Here is a 24415-nt window from a genome sequence, read left to right as displayed (position 1 = left end):
TTTGGGAGGGGCAAAAAACTTTGTGTCTTTTATTGATGATGCCACACGCAATGTGTGGGTTTATTCTCTTCGTTTGAAGAAGAGTGATACATTCTCAGTGTTTGAGAAGTTTGTTGCTCTTGTTGAGAACCAAACTGGCAAAACATTGAAGGCTTTGCGTTCCGACAATGGTGGAGAGTATATGTCCAAACAGTTTCAGGACTTTTGTGATGCTAAAGGCATCAAGAGGGAGCTCTCTACTCCTTATGATCCTCCACAAAACGGGACAGCAAAGAGGATGAACAGGACCGTTCAGGAGAAGGTCCATTCTATGTTGTCACATGCGGCATTACCTCATGGTTTTTGGGCTGAAGCTGTTATGACAGCCGTTCATCTTATAAACAGGTCACCTAACACGAGGCTTGGTGGGAAAGTGCCAGAGGAAGTATGGACAGGGAAGCCTCCATCATACAAGCACTTGAGAGTCTTTGGTTGCATTGCGTACGTGCACATACGCAGGGAAATGCGCACCAAACTTGATCCTAAGTCTCACAAATGCATATTCCTAGGATATGGTGACAGAGGTGAAATGGGGTATAGACTTTGGGATCCCGTGAATAGAAAGATTATACGCAGCAATGATGTCATTTTTGATGAAACATGGCAACAGGAGCCTAGCAGAGTCATCTTTGATGATGATGGACATCATGGACGACAACCAAGGGCTGTAAATCAGCCATTACAGCAGCAAAACCAGCCCTTAAATGGTGCTGAAAATGGTCCAAATGGACAGTCAGAGATGGCAGAAGATATCCCTATGGATATACCACAGTTAGAGGAGATACCAGGCATGATATTTCAGCCTTATAGCATGGAACAGGAGCCACCAATGGGTGATATGCAGGCTGGACAGCAACCTGCAAATGATGGTCATTGGGTACGGAGGTCCACTAGACCCTCCAGAGCCCCTGACAGGTTTGTTCCAGGGGTTGACTACTTGATGCTCATTGACTGTGGGGAGCCCTCATGTTATAAGGAGGCTTTACAGAGTGCAGACAAAGCTCTTTGAGAGCGTGCTATGAAGTCAGAGATGGATTCTCTGCACAAAAATGGAACATGGACGTTGGTGCATTTGCCTGCAGGCAAGAAGGTTTTGCCACGCAAATGGGTTTACAGGCTCAAAGTTGCACCAGATGCAAAGCCAAGATACAAAGCCAAGTTAGTGGCTAAGGGCTTCAAGCAGGAATATGGTGTGGACTTTGATGAGATCTTCTCTCCAGTGGTCAAAATGACCACACTTAGAGCTGTGTTGGCTTTGGTTGCACATGATGATCTGGACTTGATTCAGATGGATGTGAAGACTGCTTTTCTTCACGGTGATCTCCATGAGGAGATATATATGCAACAGCCAGAGGGTTATGCAGTGAGTGGAAAGGAGAAGCTTGTATGCAAGCTGAAAAAGAGTCTTTATGGGCTCAAACAGGCACCAAGGGAATGGTATCATAAATTTGATACATTCATGAAATCCCAAAAATTCAAGAGAAGTGATATAGATCACTGCTTATACACCAAGAAAGCTTTGGATGGCAGTCTATTGATCCTCATCTTGTATGTTGATGATATGTTGATTACCGGGAAATCTCGTAAGGAGATGGATACCTTGAAGCAGAGGCTGCATCAAACCTTGTTGATATGAAGGATTTGGGTGATGCAAATCACATTTTGGGTATGCGGATACTTTGGGACAAAAATCAGCATGTGTTGTATTTGTCTCAGAAGGAATACATTGGCAAAGTTTTGCAGAGGTTCAATATGGACGGGGGGAAGAAGACTACTACTCCTTTGCCTCCATATGTGAAACTCAGTGCTATGGACAGCCCACAGTCAGATAGTGGCAGGGCTGATATGGCCAAGATTCCATATGCTTCAGCTTGTGGCAGTCTCATGTATGCCATGGTTGCTACTAGGCCGGACATTGCTTTTGCAGTGGGAGTGGTTAGTAGATATATGGCCAACCCTGGCAAGAAGCATTAGGAAGCAGTGAAAGGTGTCATGAGATACTTGAAGGGCACACAGGATATGTGCATATGCTTTGGCAAACAGGATGCATTAGTGCATGGTTACATGGATTCGGATTATGCCGATCATCCAGATAACGGGAAGTCTACTACCGGTTATGTGTTTACATTCACAGGAGGTGCTGTCTCATGGATATCCAGGATGCGGAAGTGCACTGCCTTATCTACTACAGAGGCCGAGTATATTGCAGCCACAGAGGCTTGCAAGGAGGCATTATGGCTATCTCGGTTAGTGGTTGATTTGGGTTATACAGGGGATAGTCCATTGTTGCATTGTGACAGTCAGAGTACCATCCAATTGGCAAAGAACCCTGTCTTTCATGCAAAGACGAAGCATGTGGATGTGAAGTATCACTTCATCAGAGAGGTGATAGAGAACAAGCAAATTCAGCTTGTCAAGATTTATATGGATGACAACTCGACTGATCTGTTGACAAAGAGTTTGCCTCCGGAGCGGTTTGCTCATTGCAGACACTTGATGGGCATTGGATGAGGCCAGTTTCAGCCTTGATATGGCCTTGTATATTATCATGTACATGCTGGTTTTTTTTCTTTTCCTTTACTTAAGGGCACTTTGCCTTTAAGTGGGAGGTTGTTGGGGTAAAGGCATTATGCCCACCCTTATAGTGTGTACAAGCCCATAAGTTATAGTACATAGTACACTTAGTACTTTTAATGTACTAAGTGCACTATGTGTACTAGTGCAATATACATGTGTGATAGGGGAGTCACACACTCAACACTTGATGAGTTGACTTATCCCCACAACTCTCTCTCTCTCTCTCTCTCTCTCTCTCTCTCCCTTGCTTCTCTCTGTGTATGTCTCCTACATGAATCTCTAACCCTAATCATCTTTCCCATTCAAATTACACATGAAAGCCATAATTTCTTATGCAAAGAAGGTTGTTTTTAATAACGACTACCTCTAGGTATAATTTCATGGAGAAAGTAAATGGCCCATAGTCGATATCTCCTAGTAGCACCTCTTCCTATTTTCTTATGTTAATTCAAGCTATGTATCTTGTTTGTGAGGTACACTACTATTAAATTATGGCTTAATAATCTCTCTACTTAAATGCCGACCCTACTAGCCTTATATGGTGGTCCTATATGTAAATAGTTTTCCTATATCACAATCTTGCTTAAGAGCTACCTAATACTTTCAAATGTTTTCATCAAAGGCTTAATTTAGGGTTGCAGTGAATTTCAGCTATACATAAACCCCATCATTACATGGATTTAAATACCTTGTAGCACGATATCTAGCTTAAGATCTAAAATTGCTAGTGCTTTTTCAATGCTTCTCAAGCCCTTAAAGGATTTGTGATACATTTTGGTTGGATTTTTTGGATTTATCTATGCGCGTAAGGGGGGATCAATTAGAAAGGTGCCCCCACTTGAGTAGATGGTTACCTCAAAATTTAAAAGCATGTTGAAGTAAACCCAAAAGCACTCTTCAAAATCTATCCATTCCACCCTTGAAGCGTAATACAACATTTATTATGCCAACTCGCTAGTCGAAGTGTTCACACTTGCAACTTCTATGGTAACAACTATTGCTTCATATCTCTTTACTTTCGTGTGTACTTTATCTTAACACTAGTTTTGTAGCTTAAATGTACATAACAATGTTCTTTTAGGATTAATTAACAAAAAAATATTCATGACTTACACAAAAGGAGAGTGGTCCCCTCCTTCATGTTGCACAATAACTAGTACTATAATTACATGTGAAAAAAAGATTTAGGGATAGATGTTTTTGAAGACATTGGATTATTGTCATCTAAAGATACACTACTCATCTTTTGCCCATGTTTGTTGAGCTATTTTTTTACAACCACATGTAAAATCCTTGAAAAATTCCAACTTGTAAAGTAATATTTTCTACATAGTCACTATTACTAATAGATTTAAGATTATAAATTTTTTTCTATGGTAAATTATTTATAACCATTTAAAATTTTAAAAAGTTATGCTTGTCAACATCCGCAACAAGGCTGCTAGTACATTTATGCCATCGAAGTCTAATGTTTCTACTAAAAGCAACCTTTTCGTAGTATATAATATCAAATTGATTGAACATTTTAGATAAAGAGTGCTAATGAACTATTCTAGACATTACTTATCTAAATTGGAATTTAGAAGTATATATAAAATAAATTGAAATATCTCAATTAACAACTTTCTATTTGTAATATAATTTAAAATTAATGAAAATACAACTTAAATAATATGAGTAGACTTATTGGTCGCGGTTCAACGTATGTTTTAAAGGGGAAAAAGACATGTTATAGTCATTTTATGGTTTTTATCTTCTCACAAGGCTCTTAGTTTTTTATATAGTTTGGATAAGCTCAAAAAAGAGATATAATACCTTACCCATTCGGCTACCTAGCCTTAAGATAAACTAATAGAAGCTTTGGCATAATAGAAGATATTGTTTCAATTTGGAAACTCGATATTTAGTGTAATTGTTTGAGTTTGAGGCTAGTAAAAAAGAAAGAGCTATGAGTTTTGAGCATAAAAGACCACTTTATTACTCATGCTTTGGCCTAAACATGTAAGAAGCAGATCTCGTAACAATTACAAATTATTCTAACTTCTAAAATTTCACACATACCATACTTTTTTCAAAAGCTGTTTTTATCTAGTTTTGTATAATATGTACTTCTTCTCTTTCTTTGGGTCTTCATAATACCTAGAGTTGTGTTTTTCCATGAGATTTCACGTCTTTAAAAAGATACGATGAAAAGAGAAGCAACAAACATAATATACTTTGATTATTAAAACTCCCCAAACATTATGAAATTTTACATCCAATTGTGAAGAGAGAATAAGCAAATGTATTATACCTCGATTGTTAAAATTTTTCAAACATTGCTAAGTGTCCGAGGACATTAAAGTGTCATGTTATAAGACTAGTGTCAATAACAAGAAGCATTCATTCTTCCATCTTTGTGTGTGTCTTCTTCTTTATTGTAAAAGAAAAAGCTAGCTTACAAAATCTCCAAATCTTCCTTCTCACTTGCTAATCGTTTTATTAAAAAGGTTTGTAATAATTAACAGCTAGTCACCACAACTAGGTCAAGGGCTATATAAATACAGTTCTTGTAGCTACTAATGATATTTATTATGCATTAATTTTTACAAGAATATTACTCTCAAATGTTATCTCAATCAATTTCTTTTCTTCTTATTTTTTTTACAATAAGGATTAGCAAATATAAATCCAAATCTTTTCAATCCATATTTTACTACCTCTAATTAGAGTATGATTATATGAAAAGCTACGTCACTTCTAGAGAACAAATATTAATGTTGTGGAAAAAGAGTGATTATCATAGTGGAAATTCATTTCAATTGGAATGAAGGGATGTAATGCATGAAAATTATGAGTAATCACCATGTAAACATGATACCTAAGTGTGTTTAGTCTCTCACCAAGAGAATGGAAATAGCCTTCCACAAGCCAAGAGAGAAGCCATGAGCTCCAAGAAACATAAGTTTCCATTTCTAAAAATGATCATCAAAAGTTACAACCATGGTCCAAGTCCCCTCTTTTATACATGGACTTGTCCCATTATTAACCCTATTGAATAAAGTTCCTACTTTATTACAAACCATCCCTTCCCAAAGATTTTGTCCTCAAAATCAATAACATGTACAATCTCAAGGTATGAGACTCTAATGTAATCAATGGGAAGTGGTTAAGAGTTCTCAAGTACATCCAAAGCACATATACAATGAAAATCCGGATGTATACAAGTCCACAAAGCTTCAAGCCCAAAGTGTATGAGTGGGACTGTTATGACAGCCCTTCTAGTCGATGAAGACCCTTGAAAATCCTTCATTTAGACTCCATATATTGGGCTGAAAATGATATGTACACTCAGCCATATGTAGCCCACATCATAATCTTTCATTAGGATACGCCATGAAGCTTGTTGGAGTAGAAAAATAGGCCCAATAGTAGACCTTCCCAAAGCTGTCCAGAAATTACAGCATGTATACTTCTCCTCATATTACCCAATTTGCTCAAGTAAACCATACCACTTGGTCATGGAAAGTCATCCACAAGTAAGCCATGTTGTTGGACATACTCTAATGATTGCCAAGTAGCCTCATCCATGGGTAATTGCTTCCATTTGACAAGGTATTCATCAATATTCTGATTCCTCAACTCTCTTGTCCTCTTGCCAATAACCCTCTCCGGCTCATAAATGATCTCACCTTCTTCATTCATGGGTGGAAGCTCTTCCATATCTTGAGGCAAAGATCCCATAAACCTCTTAAGGTTAGATACATGAAACACATTATGGATCCTTGTCGAAGAAGGCAAATCCAACTTGTAGGCCAAATCACCAACCCTCTTGATAATCAAGTATGGTCCATAATACCTATGAGCCAATTTTGAGTTGGTTACACCTTTGAGAGTGTTATGCCGATTCTTGGGAAGCTTCAATAGCACATAATCACCCTCTTGAAAATCCACATTCCTTCTATGAACATCCGCATTAGCCTTCATGACATCTTGAGCCTTCTTCATATTGTCCTTGCAAAGTTGAAGAAGTTGTCTCATTCTTTCCAACTCTTCTTTTGCCAATGGATTGACCACTTTGTCTTCATGGAAGGCTATCGATGGCACATGTACTTGATATCCATAGAGAGCCTCAAATGGTGACATGCCAATACTCAAATGCTTGCTTGAATTATGGCAAAATTCAGCAAGATAAAGCCACTCATCCCAAGATGTTTGCATGTCATGACAATAGTGCCTCAAGTACACCTCAAGCCATTTGTTTGTGCACTCCGTTTGCCCATCCGTTTGAGGGTGATAGGCCGTAGATGGAGTGATTTGAGTACCCAAGCACTCATATAATGACCTCCAAAAAGTCCCCATGAACTTGGTATCTCGATCACAAACTATGTTGAGTGGCAAGCCATGTATCTTGAATACATGTTCCAAAAATTGCTTGGCAATACGTCACCACAAGAAAAGCCAGGACATAAGCATTCAACTAACATGAATCCCACCAATGAAACATAGCCAATACTACCACTTTGTCAGAGAGAAGGTCTTCGAAGGAGATCTTGACCTTGTTTATGTCAGCACAGAGGATCAGGTAGCTGACATCTTCACCAAAGCATTGGGTACAGAGAAGCTCCGCAGATTCAGGGCTTCGCTTGGTGTACATGAGATGGAGTTGAGCTGGAGGGGGAGTGTTGAGATATCGAGCTCGTCTAGTGAGGCGGTGGACACTGATGACCTGCCTGGGGGATAGGCCCCACACTTACACCACTGGCATGGTTGGTGAGATCTTGGGTGATATGCGGCCAGTGGGATGCTCCATAAGTGGTCTTTGAAGCAATGAAATGGGCTGATTTTGTAAGCCTATCAATCATTATTCTACACTAGGGGAAGTATTTTTTACGGGTGACTTCAATGCCCACACACAGTGCAGACAGTGTGAGGTGTATGACTGATGACATGGAGATCCTCCACCCTGTGGATCCAGAGGAGATAGGGGCTAGTCGGGCATCAGAGGACACTAGACCAGACAGAACCTGGACCCTATACCAAGTTTCCCTTTTACTTAATAGTCCGCGACCAGTGCCTAGCACACCTCCCCCCCAAGTGAATAATCCTAGCACACCTGGACCCTATACCAAGTTTCCTTCTTACTTGATAGTCTGCGACAAGGCTGACCAAGACCTAATTCCTTCGTCAAATTCAACCAATGATGATGTGCCCAGTTCAGGAAAAATGTACTCATCGACACCTTGACCATGCAGAGATTCAAGGATACGATTCATAGGTAAGACCTAGTTCTATCCCGTAGTAGGGGGAGCGTGGTCTTCTAAAAATCAAATCACCCATATGATAATTGATCATAATTTGGGCAATTACTAGTCTTGATTCCTAGAGACAACACTTTTTTTCTCATCCATGCAAGGCACAACCACTAGCAACCTAGTCTTCTAGAATAGAATCGCCCTAGAACCTATTTATCTAACGTAGGGATTTCACTTAATATGTTGGAAAGCTACCCAACTAATCGGGTCCACCCGTCCGTAGGATGGTGCCGTCGGGGCATTCCATCCTCCCACTTTCCACCCTACTCACGCGTCAATTTGTTTTCTAATTAATCCTACCACACTGTTGGACATAAATAACCCATCCATGCTTTGTCTTTGGTAGACCCGTGATGAAGTCCATAGAAATGTGAGTCCATTTACCATCCGGAATAGGTAATGGATGAAGTAAACCACTTGGGAGTTGATGGCTATCCTTATTCTTTTGACAAGAAGCACATTCCATCACAAACTTCTTCACATCTCCCCACATACCTTTCCAATAAAAACTCTTGCTCACTTTATCATAGGTTTTGAGTACACCAAGATGGCCCGAAAGTGGTGAAGAATGCATCTCATGAAGCACCTTTGGTATGTAGAATGAGGTAGGAACCAAATACACCTTATCCTTGTACCACAAGAGACCATTGTGAAGCTTGTAATGAGGAAACTCTCCACCATCACCTTGCTATAATTTGGTATAAATATGGGCAGCACCTTCATTGATGAGGTATTCCTCTCGAATCCCCTTGATCCATTCACTATATACCTCCATGATTGAAGTTGTAGCGCATGCCCACATTCTAGACAATGCATCCGCCACTACATTGTCCTTCCCAGGTGTGTAGGATATCTCAAAATCATATCCTTGAAGTGTGGCCAGCCATCTCTTTTGCTTTGGAGAAAGATTTGGTTGGGAGAGGAAAAATTTCAGCACCCTATGATCACTTCTCACCTTGAAATGAGCACCATAAAGATAGTGATGCCACTTCTTGATGGCATGAAGTATGGCTAGCATCTCTTGCTCATAAACATGAAGCCCCATCTCCTTTTCGGTAAGCTTTCTACTTTCAAATGCAATGACTCCATGCTCTTGATACAAAACTGCCCCAATTCCTCTACCACTTGCATCCGCCCTCACATAAAATGTCTTTGCAAAATCCGGACATACAAGTATAGGGGCTGAAGTGAGCAACTCCTTGAGCTCATTGAAGCTCTTGTTGGCAATGGAATCCCAAAGAAAAGCCTCCCTCTTGAGCAAGTCGGTAAGAGGTGCCGCAATGGATGCATAATGTTGCATGAATCTTCTATAGAAAGAAGATAATCCCAAAAATCATATCAATTGAGTTGTATTGCTTGGTGTTGGCCACTCTTTGACACATGCCACTTTCTTAGGATCAGCCCTTATGCCATTCTCACCCACCAAGTGTCCAAGATATTCCACTTCATTGACCATGAATGTGCATTTGCTCTCCTTTGCATAAAGCTTGTGCTTCCTCAACACTTCAAACACTTGCTTCACATGACATAGATGTTCCCCTTTGCTCTTGCTATAGATCAAGATGTCATCGAAGAACACTAGCACAAACTTGAAAAGAAGGGGAGCCAATATCCGATTCATCAATGCTTGAAAATTGGCCGGAGCATTTGTAAGACCAAAGGGCATCACCATGAAGTGAAACAATCTCCTTTCCGTCCTAAATGATGTCTTCTCTTCATCACCTTCCTTCATCCTTATTTGATGATATCCCGATCTCAAATCAATCTTGGTGAAGAACTTTGCCCCTTTGAGCTCATCAAGAAGATCATCAATGCGAGGTATGGGATACCTATTCTTGATTGTGACCTTGTTCAAGTCACGATAATCAATGCACATGCGAAAGGATCCATCCTTCTTCTTCACCAAGAGAACGGGAGATGCAAATGGAGATTGTGAAGGTTGAATAAGACCCATAGCAAGCAAATCTTGCACTTGCTTAGCCACTTCCTCTCTTTCTACCTTAGACAAACGGTAAGGAGGCTTGTTGACAACCTTTGCATTCGGTTCAAGTACTATGGCATGGTCAATCTCCCTCTTAGGTGGTAGACTCTTTGGCACTTGCAAAATATCTTCATACTCCTTAAGAAGAGTTGCCATTCCCTCATCTATGTGCTGTCCACTGCCTTCCATCCCCTCTTGGGTAACATGTAACACATAGATAGTGCCAAAAGCCTTAATCTCTTTCTTGAGTCGCCTTGGAGTGATCAAAGAGAGCTTCTTAGGTGCATTTACAGCAAGTACCACTTGTTGCCCATGATGTAGAAAGCTCATGAAACCTTGTTGAAGGTTCATGTGAATGTCACCAAGTGAAGCCAACCAATCACACCCCATGACAATGTCGATGGGACCCATATCCAAAACCACCAAATCACCTTCCCAAGTGTATGAAGAGGATAAAACCACTTTTGTAGAAGGGCAAACCAAGCTAGTCTTCTCACTTTCCCCATTTGTCACTTGCACTTGGAACGTTGTAGGTGTCTTCTTTGTGTTGAGTTTGAGAGAGTTGATGGATTTAGAGTTGATGAAGCTATGAGTGCTCCCGGAATCCACAAGAATATGTGCAACCCTCCCATTGATGGTCCCCACCAACCTTAGTGTGGTTGGGTTCTTGCAACCCGCCAACAACTCTTGTGAGATAGAGCATATGCAAGCTGAAATTTCTGCATTGGTAGGCATGTCTCCATCCACAAGGCTTTCCTTAACTCCACCTCCCGGATCAAACGAAAACTCACCATCCTCCGTGATGAAAGAATGGTCTTCAAGTGACTCCTCATGTGCTTCTTCATTGCAATCCTCCCATTCTTCAATGTCATGAGAGTCATCCTTGTTCTCTTCCTCATCCATGAGGATCATAGTGGCCACAATCTTCTTTGATTTGCACACATGCCCGGGTGACCACCTCTCTTTGCACTTGAAACACAGCCCTTTGCTTCTCAACTCCTCAATCTTTGGATCATCCATTCTTTGAGTCTTCTTGAAGGGTTGAAAGGGCCTCTTCTTCATGAAGTCACTACTCTTTTTGGCATCAAATTGATGTATCCCATTCTTTGGCTGTCCACCCCCAAATGATGTAGGAGTTCTTGGATTAGAGGATGGTAATGTAGAGGTAGGACCTTTCCCAAAATTGTAAGAAGTAGTGGTTGGTTTGAGTGTGTCTTTGGTGAAGGTCATGGGCTGAGACCTCTTGTACTTTGGCTCATAGAGTTCGGCTAACCTCATAGCTTCTTTGAGAGAGCTAGGCCTTTGAGCCGACACATCCGCCTTGATGAAGTGTTCAAGCCCATGCACAAACTTTTTCATCTTCATGTCTTCACTCAAGCCTTCCACGTACATTGAAAGCTTCAAAAATCTCTTGATGTAATCTCTCACCATCATCCCCTTTTGACAAAGCTCATACCATTCTTCATGGTATCGGTCAAGCACTAAGGGTGAAATGAAGGCCAAGTTCATCTCCCGCTTCAATCCTTCCCAAGTTGATGGCGTGTTCCCTTGTTTGACCAAGTGCCTCCACCATTGATGAGCATAATCTTCAAGATGTAAGGAAGAAAATTGTACCATATCACTCTCACTTTTTGGGTAAAGTTGGAAATAGGTGTCAAGCTTGGTAGCCCACTCCTCCAACTCTTGCGGAGATGACCCGTCACCTTTGAACTTTGATAGTGAGATTTTGTCTTTGACATCCTTGGAAGATATGTGGGATGGGTTATCATGTTGGGTAGAGGGCTTGAATCTTTGCATCTTTGAGTATGACTCCATAAAAAGTGCAAAGTCTTTGTAATCCCTCTTGATGATATTCGACAATCCCATCCACTTCTCGTGAGCATCCCTTTGTCTTTGGGCAAAGGACATTTGATTCCAATCGAGTGCAATCTCCTCATCATTCACAAACGCCTCATCCTCTTCCCGTGAATGCGTTGCCCTAGAAGAGGTAGGACCCTTTGATGCATTAGGGTGAGACAAACCCGAATGAAAAGAAGGAGGAAACATATCCTTGACAAGAGGTCTCCGTGCATCCGCCATGAATCCCCGAGTGGATGCTCCCAATGGATCCTCTTGTACGGCCTTCATGGAATCCTCATTCAAGATGCCCTTGCCTTTTCTTTGCTCATAGTCACCATAATTCCCATGCTTTTCTTGTGCTTGAGACTTCCCAAACTTGTCCTCCATCACACCAATCCGTGAGGATAATGTTTCAAAATGAGAATCAAGCTTGGAGTCTAAGGTCTCCAACCGTTGTACAAGCATTTGCATGAGGGTGTCATGGTTAACCGCCACTTGTGTCCCTTGAGAAATTTGATTATGTACATTGCCCCCATTGTCTTCATTGATGAATGCATCCCTTGCATCCATATTACCTTCCATGTCCTCATCACCAATGATCATTTCTTGCACAACATCCCCACCCTTGCGTGGTCTTCCCTTCGGCATAGTGAAGAAATGCAAGATGTTGGTAGAATGCCCAAATGATGTTGGAATTGGACAAAAGAAGGTTCTATGGGTAGATAATGGTGTCTACTATCCTCCCAAATGAACACAGTAAGAATTAGGTGTGGGCAAGTACTCTTTGTTTTAGGGTTTGTGCGAGACAGCTGAAAGTAGTAATTTGGCTCTAAAACGCAAAATATATGTCGGAATTAGGATTTTGACGGCTCTATAGAAAGCTAACGGAAGATAGAACCTACCCCTAAAAGCATTTTGATTCAGTCAAAGTGGAAGTATATTCTGTTTGACTTTAATCAGAAAGTCAACATGACTACTTTGACCGAGATTGTGATATCCGATTAAGGGGTTCTATGGCTCATTTGAAAACTCTCAAGGAGTAGAATAGAGTCGTGTAATCACTCGGACCTAATCCCAAAAACCCTAGGACTGAATTAGGGTTTTGTAAAATCCCAGAAATTCCCAAAATTCGGTCCCAAAGCTCAATCCGGCTACAAATGATTGGTGTTTCTCCCCTTGGTAGTTGTGAATAACTCTTCAAGTGTATCCATGGGGTAAATCTCCAATCAATAAGCTTGTTTGGCTCCCTTGTTGGAAAAATTCCGCCATAGTCTCCTTTGTAATTGGAACCAAATCTCAAATGGAAATGCAACTTCTCAAATCACAATGCAATACTCTTTGTATCCCCCAATGTCATGAACAATCATATGCACTCTTTGTCCATCAAAGCATTTGCAATATCCACACAATATGACGGAAAAAGGGGCCCCATTGCCCAAATGCATCCACAAAGTCGATGGTGAGGATTGTTGAGGACGCGCGTTGTCGTGACGTGGGCGGTGTCACTGGGAACACACTGGGTGTCTGGCTGTGAGAGTTGCATCCAAAATCCCGCAAGGAAACAAAACAGTTAGCTCTTCAAGGGACATCACCTCATGGTATTCACATGAAAGATACACATGGCCATCATGGAGCATCAGAGGCTCAACATCAAACAAACTATAAAATCAAAGCCAACATAGACACCTCATATACATGACCAAACCAACCATCATATGGTTCCAAAATCCAAGAAAAATCAAAACCCACAAGATGCAAATGGATCCAAAACTGCAGCAGCTCCCTTCAACATTTCATCTCTTTCAAAGAGTCAGCAAAGTAGAGAAAGGTAGGATCAGTTGCCCCATCCTTGTAGTAGGCGAGAACCAAAGACGCATCATCCTTCATTATTGAAAGACGGTTGTTCTTGGAGCCCTGAAAGTATCAACAATGTCCACCACCTTAATGGCTTCGTCACTCAGCTTTTTCAGGATAAAAGTTGCTGTTGAGAGGTGGCAAAGAGCCTGTTTTCTTCTCCGATCACTGCACTTCTGTACATTATGGGCTCATTTCCCCTAGCTTGTCCCCATCCTCTTTTGCTTGCAGGAGTATTGTGTTCTTATTTTTGACACACAACCAGATTTTCTGTATTCCTCTTCATTTTGCAGTTGTTCTGTGGCGGCTTCTCTCTCGGCTTCTCTCCCTGGCGACTCCACCACGGCGTCTGCTCAGGCTCTCCCCTTTCACACACACTCTTGACTACCCCCCTTTTCTGTCACAAGGCTCCCGCCTCTGCAGCAAACGGTCCCCTCCACTGTCTTCTACCCGGCACTCACCTTCTTTTTTCTGCAGCAGCTACACACTGGCTCCTCCACCGCGTTCCACTTGCGCTGGCAGCACACGCTTTAGAGCCCCCACGCTCTCTTTGCTCTCTCTTGCAGCCGCCCACAGAGCCTCAAGAACAAAGCGACCTTCCTTCCCTATTGTCTGCAGCGGCTATCCTTTGTAATTGCACCAGAGAGTTCCCCCTCTCTATCACCTCCCAGCAAGATGATCCTCTCTCTCTACCAAGGCTGTCGTGGCTGCAGGGTTTCCCAGTCACCTTCACATTCACCTGCACCCAAGGCTATACACTCCTCTGCTGCAGCAGCTGCCTATCACCAAAACACACCCGGGGCCTCTGTATCCCGTCAGCTCCCCGTCCCTGCAGTAAGTCTCCTTATTTTCCCAGGCGGCCCGTCCCTCCTATCTGCAGCAGCTGTCGCCTCGTTTTTGCTTCTCTTGTAGCTGCCCAGCTCCTCTGCGCTTCTCTGCAGCGCCTCTCTCCAAAACACACACACCCTCTCTTCTGTCACAAGGCTCCCCCTCTGCAGCAAGCGGTCCCCACTCTTCGCCAGCTTCCTCTCCTTCTCGAAGATGCGCTGGCCGCCTTCTCAAGGCTCCCGCCCTTTCTGCCAGCTGGCCTTATTTATCCTCATTTTGTTTATTTTATTTTGAAGAAAATTTATTTCTTCTCTAAGGTCTAAGTGATGGCCACATGACTCTTTCATACCCACTAATTTAAAGGCAATAAAGGCCCCTTCACCTATTAATTGCCCTCCCTTCCACATACCTTCAATGCGGCCTTCCAAGTGCCCATTGTCCATGCGAACGCATACACAATTCAAGTGGCCGAGCAGCTGACATCTTCTCCATCATCTGACCTCTCACCCGACAGGCCTGCAACAAGCTCGAAACCAATACCGTCCACCCTATACACCTGGCGACGCCCTCAAAAGCAAAATCCTCCACACGCCATACATCCCATATGTACACAGGCACTTAATCCCATGCATCTGGATTTGTATTTAACGGCCTCACATGCATGGTTTCACACCATAGACGTGCCATGGCACGACATCCACCCCCTCTAAACCTGCACATCCTTTGGTATGTGCCACACAGGTCCTGGAACTCACTGCCCAGGCATTATTTGCACACCAACATTGGTATATGTACAAGCATCAGCAATCACATCTGAATGGTTCTGCTTTCCCACCTGGATCAAATACCAATCGCTTTTGGCATATGTGCCATATCCTTTGCTCATATGAAACCCTATCCTCACTTAGATTCCTTGCATATGCATGATTACTCTCATCATTCAAAGTGGGATGCTCTTCAAAATGATTTGCTTCAAAATTTTCCTCAGGCCATGTTTGAAGCCTTTGCACCACATATTGTATGGCCACACCAAATAACAAGTGCATTAACAGCATGGAACACACACTTGATAACATCCCATCCAAATCTACCTTGCCTGGATCCAGCTCTGATAAACATTCATTTTTCTCATCCAAAGACGGGAAAGCATCAACACATACAAAATCCAACAAGGCATCATCGAGAATAGCCTCCAGCTCTGAATCAATCTCATCACAATCATTTGGCTCACATAACACGTGCATATCCTCACTTGCAACCAACAGTGGACTAGCATCAAGCATAGAAGAGTCCAAAGCTGATGGGGATCTATCATATACCATGAAATCATCCAATGCATCATCTAAGATAGCATCCAATCCAAGATCAATCGCATTGAAGCCATTATCATCTTGCAATCCCACATGTTGATTATCATGAACATTCATACCCCCATAGCTATATCCATTTGGTTGCTCATATGCAGCCTCTTGAGGCTCTGTGACCACACTTTGCGTATCATGCATGTTATCTCCCAGTATTTCTTGATACATGTCTGCAGATGGGCTTAGAACTATGGGTCCCTCACCCAAGTACCCTTGAATCTGTATATCATTGAACCCTGCATGATCCAAAAAGACAGATTCAATTTCCCTCTCCAAATCATCATCATAAACAGGCTTCCAAGCTCGAGATTGTTGCTCACAAATGTGGTTGCAAGGTAACCCTGACACTGATGACATAGCATCACCCTGTTTATTGTTGGAACACCCTGTTAGCATTCCAGAATAACCCAAATCCAAAGAACCTTGGCAACCAGCCTCAGAAGCAACATCACTGTTGGAATCACCCATATCACTCACCCCCTCTAAATCAATCACACATACTTGTGGCCCGTCTGCATATTCATGTACATCATCCTGCTTATAAGCATCATAACCAGATAAGAATGCAGTAATGATAGCATCTTCTTCTTGTCTTAGACCTTCAAACTCTGCAATCATGCTTTCAGCAAGAAGCATTGGTTCCTGCTCTTCTTCACACATATGATACGACACATGAGGAATACCCTTCGAAACACCTGTCCTGAAGCTCTCTGAATCAAGTGTCTCCTCAAGCATAGGCATACATACATCATGTGGTATGATCATAGGACCCTGTATGTCTGCACCCTCAGAAAACAGATTATACTTGCACAGTTCACCCATTGCATCTTTATGAGGCTGTAGCAAAGCATCCCTTTTGGCATTGTGAAGGCCTTGTTGCTCACTAATGGCTTTTTGCAGTCCCAATTTAGCATAAACAGCCTCCACAATCTCTGTATCAGCCTTGAATAGCAGTTGCTTGTCCTCCATAAGACATGCATCGACAACCGCTTCTAAATTGGCTCGGATTGTTGCTGGAACACTATCACAGCTCACATTATACCTGGAACTCGCATAAATAAGTGCATCTGCAAAATCATTCCATCGTTTGGAGTGATACTCTGCTAGTTCCAGCACTTCATCTTTTAAATCAGGACTTACAAGGTATGCAAAAGATGCACTCATCATACTCTCTGGAACCCCTTGATTCTTCATCTCTGTCTCGTAACACCTTAGATAGCTTTCTGGATCGTAACCATCAAATATATTGACCCTGTCATATACCAATTGCATCACAATTTCCACCGCTTCCTGATTTCGCTTTTCTTCTTCAATCTTCCTGAACCGCTCTTCAAGCTCTTTCATCTCTGCATATAAATGCTCCATTTTGCTAGCCATCTCTACGTACTCTCACCCCAGCGGTTTCACGTCGGGTTCACCAAAGCTGTCGTGACGTGGGCGGTGTCGCTGGGAACACACTGGGTGTCTGGCTGTGAGAGTTGCATCCAAAATCCCGCAAGGAAACAAAACAGTTAGCTCTTCAAGGGACATCACCTCATGGTATTCACATGAAAGATACACATGGCCATCATGGAGCATCAGAGGCTCAACATCAAACAAACTATAAAATCAAAGCCAACATAGACACCTCATATACATGACCAAACCAACCATCATATGGTTCCAAAATCCAAGAAAAATCAAAACCCACAAGATGCAAATGGATCCAAAACTGCAGCAGCTCCCTTCAACATTTCATCTCTTTCAAAGAGTCAGCAAAGTAGAGAAAGGTAGGATCAGTTGCCCCATCCTTGTAGTAGGCGAGAACCAAAGACGCATCATCCTTCATTATTGAAAGACGGTTGTTCTTGGAGCCCTGAAAGTATCAACAATGTCCACCACCTTAATGGCTTCGTCACTCAGCTTTTTCAGGATAAAAGTTGCTGTTGAGAGGTGGCAAAGAGCCTGTTTTCTTCTCCGATCACTGCACTTCTGTACATTATGGGCTCATTTCCCCTAGCTTGTCCCCATCCTCTTTTGCTTGCAGGAGTATTGTGTTCTTATTTTTGACACACAACCAGATTTTCTGTATTCCTCTTCATTTTGCAGTTGTTCTGTGGCGGCTTCTCTCTCGGCTTCTCTCCCTGGCGACTCCACCACGGCGTCTGCTCAGGCTCTCCCCTTTCACACACACTCTTGACTACCCCCCTTTTCTGTCACAAGGCTCCCGCCTCTGCAGCAAACGGTCCCCTCCACTGTCTTCTACCCGGCACTCACCTTCTTTTTTCTGCAGCAGCTACACACTGGCTCCTCCACCGCGTTCCACTTGCGCTGGCAGCACACGCTTTAGAGCCCCCACGCTCTCTTTGCTCTCTCTTGCAGCCGCCCACAGAGCCTCAAGAACAAAGCGACCTTCCTTCCCTATTGTCTGCAGTGGCTATCCTTTGTAATTGCACCAGAGAGTTCCCCCTCTCTATCACCTCCCAGCAAGATGATCCTCTCTCTCTACCAAGGCTGTCGTGGCTGCAGGGTTTCCCAGTCACCTTCACATTCACCTGCACCCAAGGCTATACACTCCTCTGCTGCAGCAGCTGCCTATCACCAAAACACACCCGGGGCCTCTGTATCCCGTCAGCTCCCCGTCCCTGCAGCAAGTCTCCTTATTTTCCCAGGCGGCCCGTCCCTCCTATCTGCAGCAGCTGCCGCCTCGTTTTTGCTTCTCTTGTAGCTGCCCAGCTCCTCTGCGCTTCTCTGCAGCGCCTCTCTCCAAAACACACACACCCTCTCTTCTGTCACAAGGCTCCCCCTCTGCAGCAAGCGGTCCCCACTCTTCGCCAGCTTCCTCTCCTTCTCGAAGATGCGCTGGCCGCCTTCTCAAGGCTCCCGCCCTTTCTGCCAGCTGGCCTTATTTATCCTCATTTTGTTTATTTTATTTTGAAGAAAATTTATTTCTTCTCTAAGGTCTAAGTGATGGCCACATGACTCTTTCATACCCACTAATTTAAAGGCAATAAAGGCCCCTTCACCTATTAATTGCCCTCCCTTCCACATACCTTCAATGCGGCCTTCCAAGTGCCCATTGTCCATGCGAACGCATACACAATTCAAGTGGCCGAGCAGCTGACATCTTCTCCATCATCTGACCTCTCACCCGACAGGCCTGCAACAAGCTCGAAACCAATACCGTCCACCCTATACACCTGGCGACGCCCTCAAAAGCAAAATCCTCCACACGCCATACATCCCATATGTACACAGGCACTTAATCCCATGCATCTGGATTTGTATTTAACGGCCTCACATGCATGGTTTCACACCATAGACGTGCCACGGCACGACAGCGTTGAAGCTTGCCGATCTCCCGGCCAAGCTCTTCTCACCCCTTCACCGAGTTTTCCTCCAAGGTGAAGGTTGAGACCATTTCTTCACACCGGTGTACCTAATCCCCCTTTGTACCACTTTTCCAAGGCAATCACGGCACAAAGAGTTCAAGCCATTCTCCCCTTGGCCTCTCCAACCAATGCCAAGGTACCCTCACACATTGCTAGATTCTATAGAAACTTGAAGTGGTAGCAATGGTGAGTGTAGGTACAAAATGATGTGGATAATATCAAATGATAGAACAAGTTTGTTGGCTTACAAGTATTGAGCATGACTCATGCCCTTTTACAATTTAGAACTCACCAATAAAGCATGGACTCATGCCTCAATCCATCATCCAAAAGCTCCAACACAAACCAACAATTCACAATACCCTCACCATGGCATTTGCATAAGCATTTGTTAACCACAATCAAGGCATTTGCAATTGCATTCCAACAATCCCTTTCACATCATATTGACAAATGCATGCTTCCAAATGCTCTCTCTTATGCCCATGTGTAAAACATAGCATTGGCATGGCTATGTATAGCATCCATAGTGTCCATATGGCATCAAGATGAGCATGAGAGACTCCAAAAACAGTGCATAAGCTTGCTATTCCATCAATGGCATGCCAAATGAGACATAATGAAGAAAATCTCCCAAAATGTGATCTATGAATTGGCCAAGCTCATGTGGAATCAATTCCTTTCACCATTGCCATCAATAATGCATGGAGAAGCAATATTGGCATGTGAATGGTCAAGCTTTAATGGCTAATTTCTGAAAATTAGGGTTTCTTCATGTGGAAAACCCTAATTCATTCCCAAATGCTTCAAACTTGCAAGAAATTGATCAAACCACTCACCAATGTCATCCGGAAAGCTTCAATGGTAGAAAATGTTGAAGAAGCCTCTTGTTGAAGAAAAACGTAGCCCTTCTTTGCTCTGAAATTTGCAGCCAAATAACACCTCCCATGTGCTTGAACAAGGCTTGAAAATATGCTCCAAACAAGGGCTAAGAACCCTATTGCATAGCTTCCAACTCTTGAGGTAGTAGAGCTGGGCTTCACCTAGCTCTCCCTCCATATTTTCAGCGCCGTTTTGAGGCGGCAGCCTGCTGCAGCCCGCCATTTTCGCCTCTTTGCTTCCCTTCATGAGATGATTAAGCTAACAATGATGCCTATGAAGATGTACAAGCTTAGCAATTGAAAGATATGGTTCATGGAAGGTAGGTTAAGCTCAACTTTCAGCCATGGAGAAATGTTCACAAGCTCACAAATCTTGAGAAAAAAATTTTGCAAGAAGAGGCTCAAATGAAAGATCTCAGTGAGCTCTACAAAAACCCTAAGGTTTGGCATCAAAACGGGTAAAGGAAGAGCATCCCATGGCTATGGAAAGCTTGAGAAAGAAGAAGATGATTACTAACATGATTAGCAGAAAAGTTAATTGCAATTAGTCACTTGCCCTAAGTTTTGGCCCGACTGTCCCAAATTTTTTTGGTCCAGAGGTCCAAAATTTGGTCCAAAAATGGTAAAATTGGCCAAAATCACTCAAAATTCAAGCAATTTCCATGAAATGCTCACCATATCCATGAGATTAAGCAAGATTAGAGAAGATTTGCCAAGAATCACTCAAGGATTACAAGAAAATGAGAAAAAAAATTAAAAGAAACTCAAATTTTCAAGCAAATTTTCCCAACAACCCATGCATGCCCATGATCAAAATCAAGAGCTCTGATACCAATTGGAATGAAGGGATGTAATGCATGAAAATTATGAGTAATCACCATGTAAACATGATGCCTAAGTGTGTTTAGTCTCTCACCAAGAGAATGGAAATAGCCTTCCACAAGCCAAGAGAGAAGAAGCCATGAGCTCCAAGAAACATAAGTTTCCATTTCTAAAAATGATCATCAAAAGTTATAACCATGGTCCAAGTCCAAGTTATACATGGACTTGTCCCATTATTAACCCTATTGAATAAAGTTCCTACTTTATTACATCAATGTTGTGGAAAAAGAGTGATTATCATAGTGGAAATTCATTTCAATCTAAGAAGAAGAACTTACTTTAACACTAGTTTGGTAGCTCAACATGACATAAATATGTCTTTTTAGGGGTTTGGGAAAAAAATCATATCTTGTGAATGAAACGGTATTTTAGTAGTTCTCTTGTAAGATATGTCTTCATAAATGTGGCAAACCTTAGAAAATTATTAAAATGATAAAAATAACCTTAAATATAGTTGATAAATCACTATAAATAGAGGTATATCTAGTGCTATAATCCAAACAAGTTATGAATTTACAAAGTAGGTTTCTACATGCAAGGAAACAATGATCTCAACTCATTGTAAATTTCTCCTAAACCTTACATAGTATTTAAGAGATGAGAGATAGATTTTTCATGACAAAAAGAAAGTATTGCATTAATAATTAATTCAATTAAATTTACTTCTTAGAATCTCTTTTTAGTTGTTGGGTCTTTGACACCCAAAATATGGCAGTAGTGTGAGCTTATATGGTGATTTATTCTAGTTATAGTAATAAATCGATGTCTCCACTAAGTAATAGGTCAAAAATACATATCTAAATATTTCAAGTTAGTTGAAAGAGAAGGGTGATTGTCTCAACTTTTAGAACAACATTGATGACAAAACATCGTATATAAATTCTTGCTTATATTTGGATCATGTAGTGAGAAACTTATGAGAATAATGTTTATTATTATATAAAATGACTAGATATTCCACTTAAAGTCTTATGAGATGTTTAAAAATGTGTGAATTAGTCTCTTATTATATAGTAATAAATATGGTTCAAAATTTGTAAACTTTCATCTAAAACAAAGTGCCTAAAAGGATAGGTGTAAAAATGCACCAAGAAAGCATAACATTATACAAAACATGTGTACAAGATTTGGTTCTAGTGTATGATTATCTGATTAGCTATAAAAATTTCAAAGTTAAATTTTTTTTTGAGACAACTAAATATCTTAGAATTTTCATTAAGACTTAAATTTTGGAGTTCTAATAGATCTTCGAGCCTAAGATGGATTTTATGACACCATATATATGTTTGTGAAAAGCAATGCAGATCCAAAAACTTTGGAAAGCAATGAGAAATTAGCCAATTAAAAATTTTGATCCAAATATAGTCCAAACAACTCTGCATTTACGATTGTAATTTGGCCTATGAATTCTTATGAAATTGAAAATCCTAGAGGTAACCAGTATGATCCCAAAAAATCTCAAATTTCCTTCACTATGTAGCTAATGATATACAAAAAAGAAACCTTTAATTTTTACTATCCATGTGTTTGAAATAATTTCATAAAGTTGATCAGTAAAAAGGACATAAATATGTCCATGGACACTATTTGTCCTATTACTAAGCATCTTTTACTAGGAATAAATGTGTATTTGAGAACACTGTTAATTATTCATCTGGCCTTCCCTTGCACCTCCGCAATTCTTGAGGATTGTTTTTGTGTTAGTGGTCCTATTCTTAGTACAAGACTGCTGAGGATAGCTCATAAAATGTAACCCATTTATGTGAATAGAAATTACGTCTTGTTTTTTCAAAAAAGAATCTTATGTGATTGAAATTTGTAGGTTTTTATATAAATGTGGTTCTTTAGATCTTTACACAATGCTACAAAATCACTACCCGAAGATGAATATTGTGGATGCTTTTTGGCAGCTAACATGTTCTTTTTTATTTTCAATGCTTGCTAAAACATACATTGAAATGCTATAATACTGTTGCTACTTCCAACGAAACCATCAATTTTAAAAGAGGCATGTATTACTTTCAAAAATGTGTTTTGATGAGTAGTATGATAGACTATCAAAAAGATTGTAGTGGCTTAATAAAACCAAATAGGTATATAGTATAACTAGATTGGCGAATATGGAATCTATGGGGGAAGATAGATTCCAAGATGCCCTCCTTGTCTTTTTGAAAAGCCTTTAAACCCCTTCTTGACCAATTGGCTGGGATCTGACCTAACAAGGGTCTTTAAGACCCGTGATAGATAGTGGCAAAGGGGAAGTGAAATCTGTTCTCCTAAAAAAAGAGGTGGTGTGTGCACGTGTGCATCTAGAAACACAAAACACATAACTTAAAAATGCATTTCACCTTCAAAACATAGACAGAAATGCACTCACTGAGTACCTGTTTAGAGAAGCAAGAGTGGATGGATCTACAATGGGTTTCTCGAAACATGGAGCCACGCCCACTCGAGACGATCTAGCACCTGACACACACACACACACACACGATTTGTTAGACGACACAAATCAGATACAAATTTATACACGCTATGGATAATAATCAAAGAAATATTCATATTCAACGAAGACATCTCTCTCTCAGGCACACATGTATTCTGTACACATATAAAACGACATCGATAGAGAGAGGTCAGAGTTTTCAATAACTAGGGTTGGCAGGTCTGGCTCTCTCTCTCTCTCACTCACACACACACACTCACACTCACACTCATCCACATACACCTAAAGATAAACCAATTAGATCGGATGTGTTGCAGAATTCAACGTCCTCTCTCTCTCTCACACACACACACACACTTACACTTACCCTCATGCTTACAAGTGGCTGTTACCACGTAAGAGACAAGCTGGAGGGTGCCCTTCACGAGGAGGCCTGCGTCGTGAACAAGGGACTTGACTGCGGATTTGGTAACTTTGCGGCGATGGCGACGACCTGCGTGCAGGTAAACAACAGCCGCGAAGTCTGTAGCAGGTTTAGTATACATAATGCGCTTCTCTTTAGGGAGGGACTCTAGAAGATCAGAGAGTGTGGCAGTACGTTTGGAAGAGAGAGAATCTAGGTCAACAGCCATAATATGCAAGACACAAAGCAAACAGGTGAGCTACAAGGAGTAAACACGAGAAGCGAGAAGAGGACAGAGCTGAGCGGAGAAGAAAGTCGGCTTTGAAGAGGACAGAGCTAAGCGAAGGTTGCACTTGCCGTCCAAAGCACGCTAACATTGATCGGAGGAAGGTTCCTGCGACGGGAATATTTGGAAGGGTGGTATCGTTGTCGTAGTTGTGGTATTTGGGTGTGTGTGTGGCCATGGGGAAGGACACACGGAAAAAAACTTCCTTTTTGTTTAGAGTAAGAAAAGGAGAAGTTCTCACACTATTTTTCTCCTTACACTTTGAGCGGATTTTGAAAATTTACATTAAAGGATGGTTTTTTTAAAAACACTCGTTCACCCTCAATGCCCCCCAACTTTTCTTTTGAAAAGCTTTTCTTGAATCAACTTGTTT

At 41.6% G+C, this 24415-nt stretch overlaps 1 protein-coding gene across 2 annotated transcripts in view; it reads right to left on the bottom strand.

Moving 5' to 3' along the window:
• LOC147611528 (uncharacterized) overlaps window positions 1–24096 on the bottom strand; it is a 30723-nt gene extending 6627 nt beyond the window's left edge. Inside the window, exons 1-2 of one of the 2 annotated variants that reach the window (XM_086784633.1) lie at window positions 23721–24096; window positions 23295–23376 (exon numbers count right to left, since the gene is read on the bottom strand). In XM_086784633.1, the coding sequence (XP_086640759.1) occupies window positions 23295–23376; window positions 23721–23985 (347 nt within the window). In that variant the 5' untranslated portion in view covers window positions 23986–24096. Of the gene's footprint in view, window positions 1–23209; window positions 23377–23720 lie in introns of those variants that run through there. The other variant, XM_086784632.1, reaches the window with a different exon arrangement.
• Window positions 24097–24415: the final 319 nt, after the last annotated feature.

Source organism: Cibotium barometz, chromosome 47 (genome assembly GCF_041138505.1).
Source record: "Cibotium barometz isolate CiBa-2024 chromosome 47, ASM4113850v1, whole genome shotgun sequence".
In the NCBI taxonomy this organism is placed as follows: Eukaryota; Viridiplantae; Streptophyta; class Polypodiopsida; order Cyatheales; family Cibotiaceae; genus Cibotium; species Cibotium barometz.
This window is presented reverse-complemented; position numbering and strand designations above follow the sequence as displayed.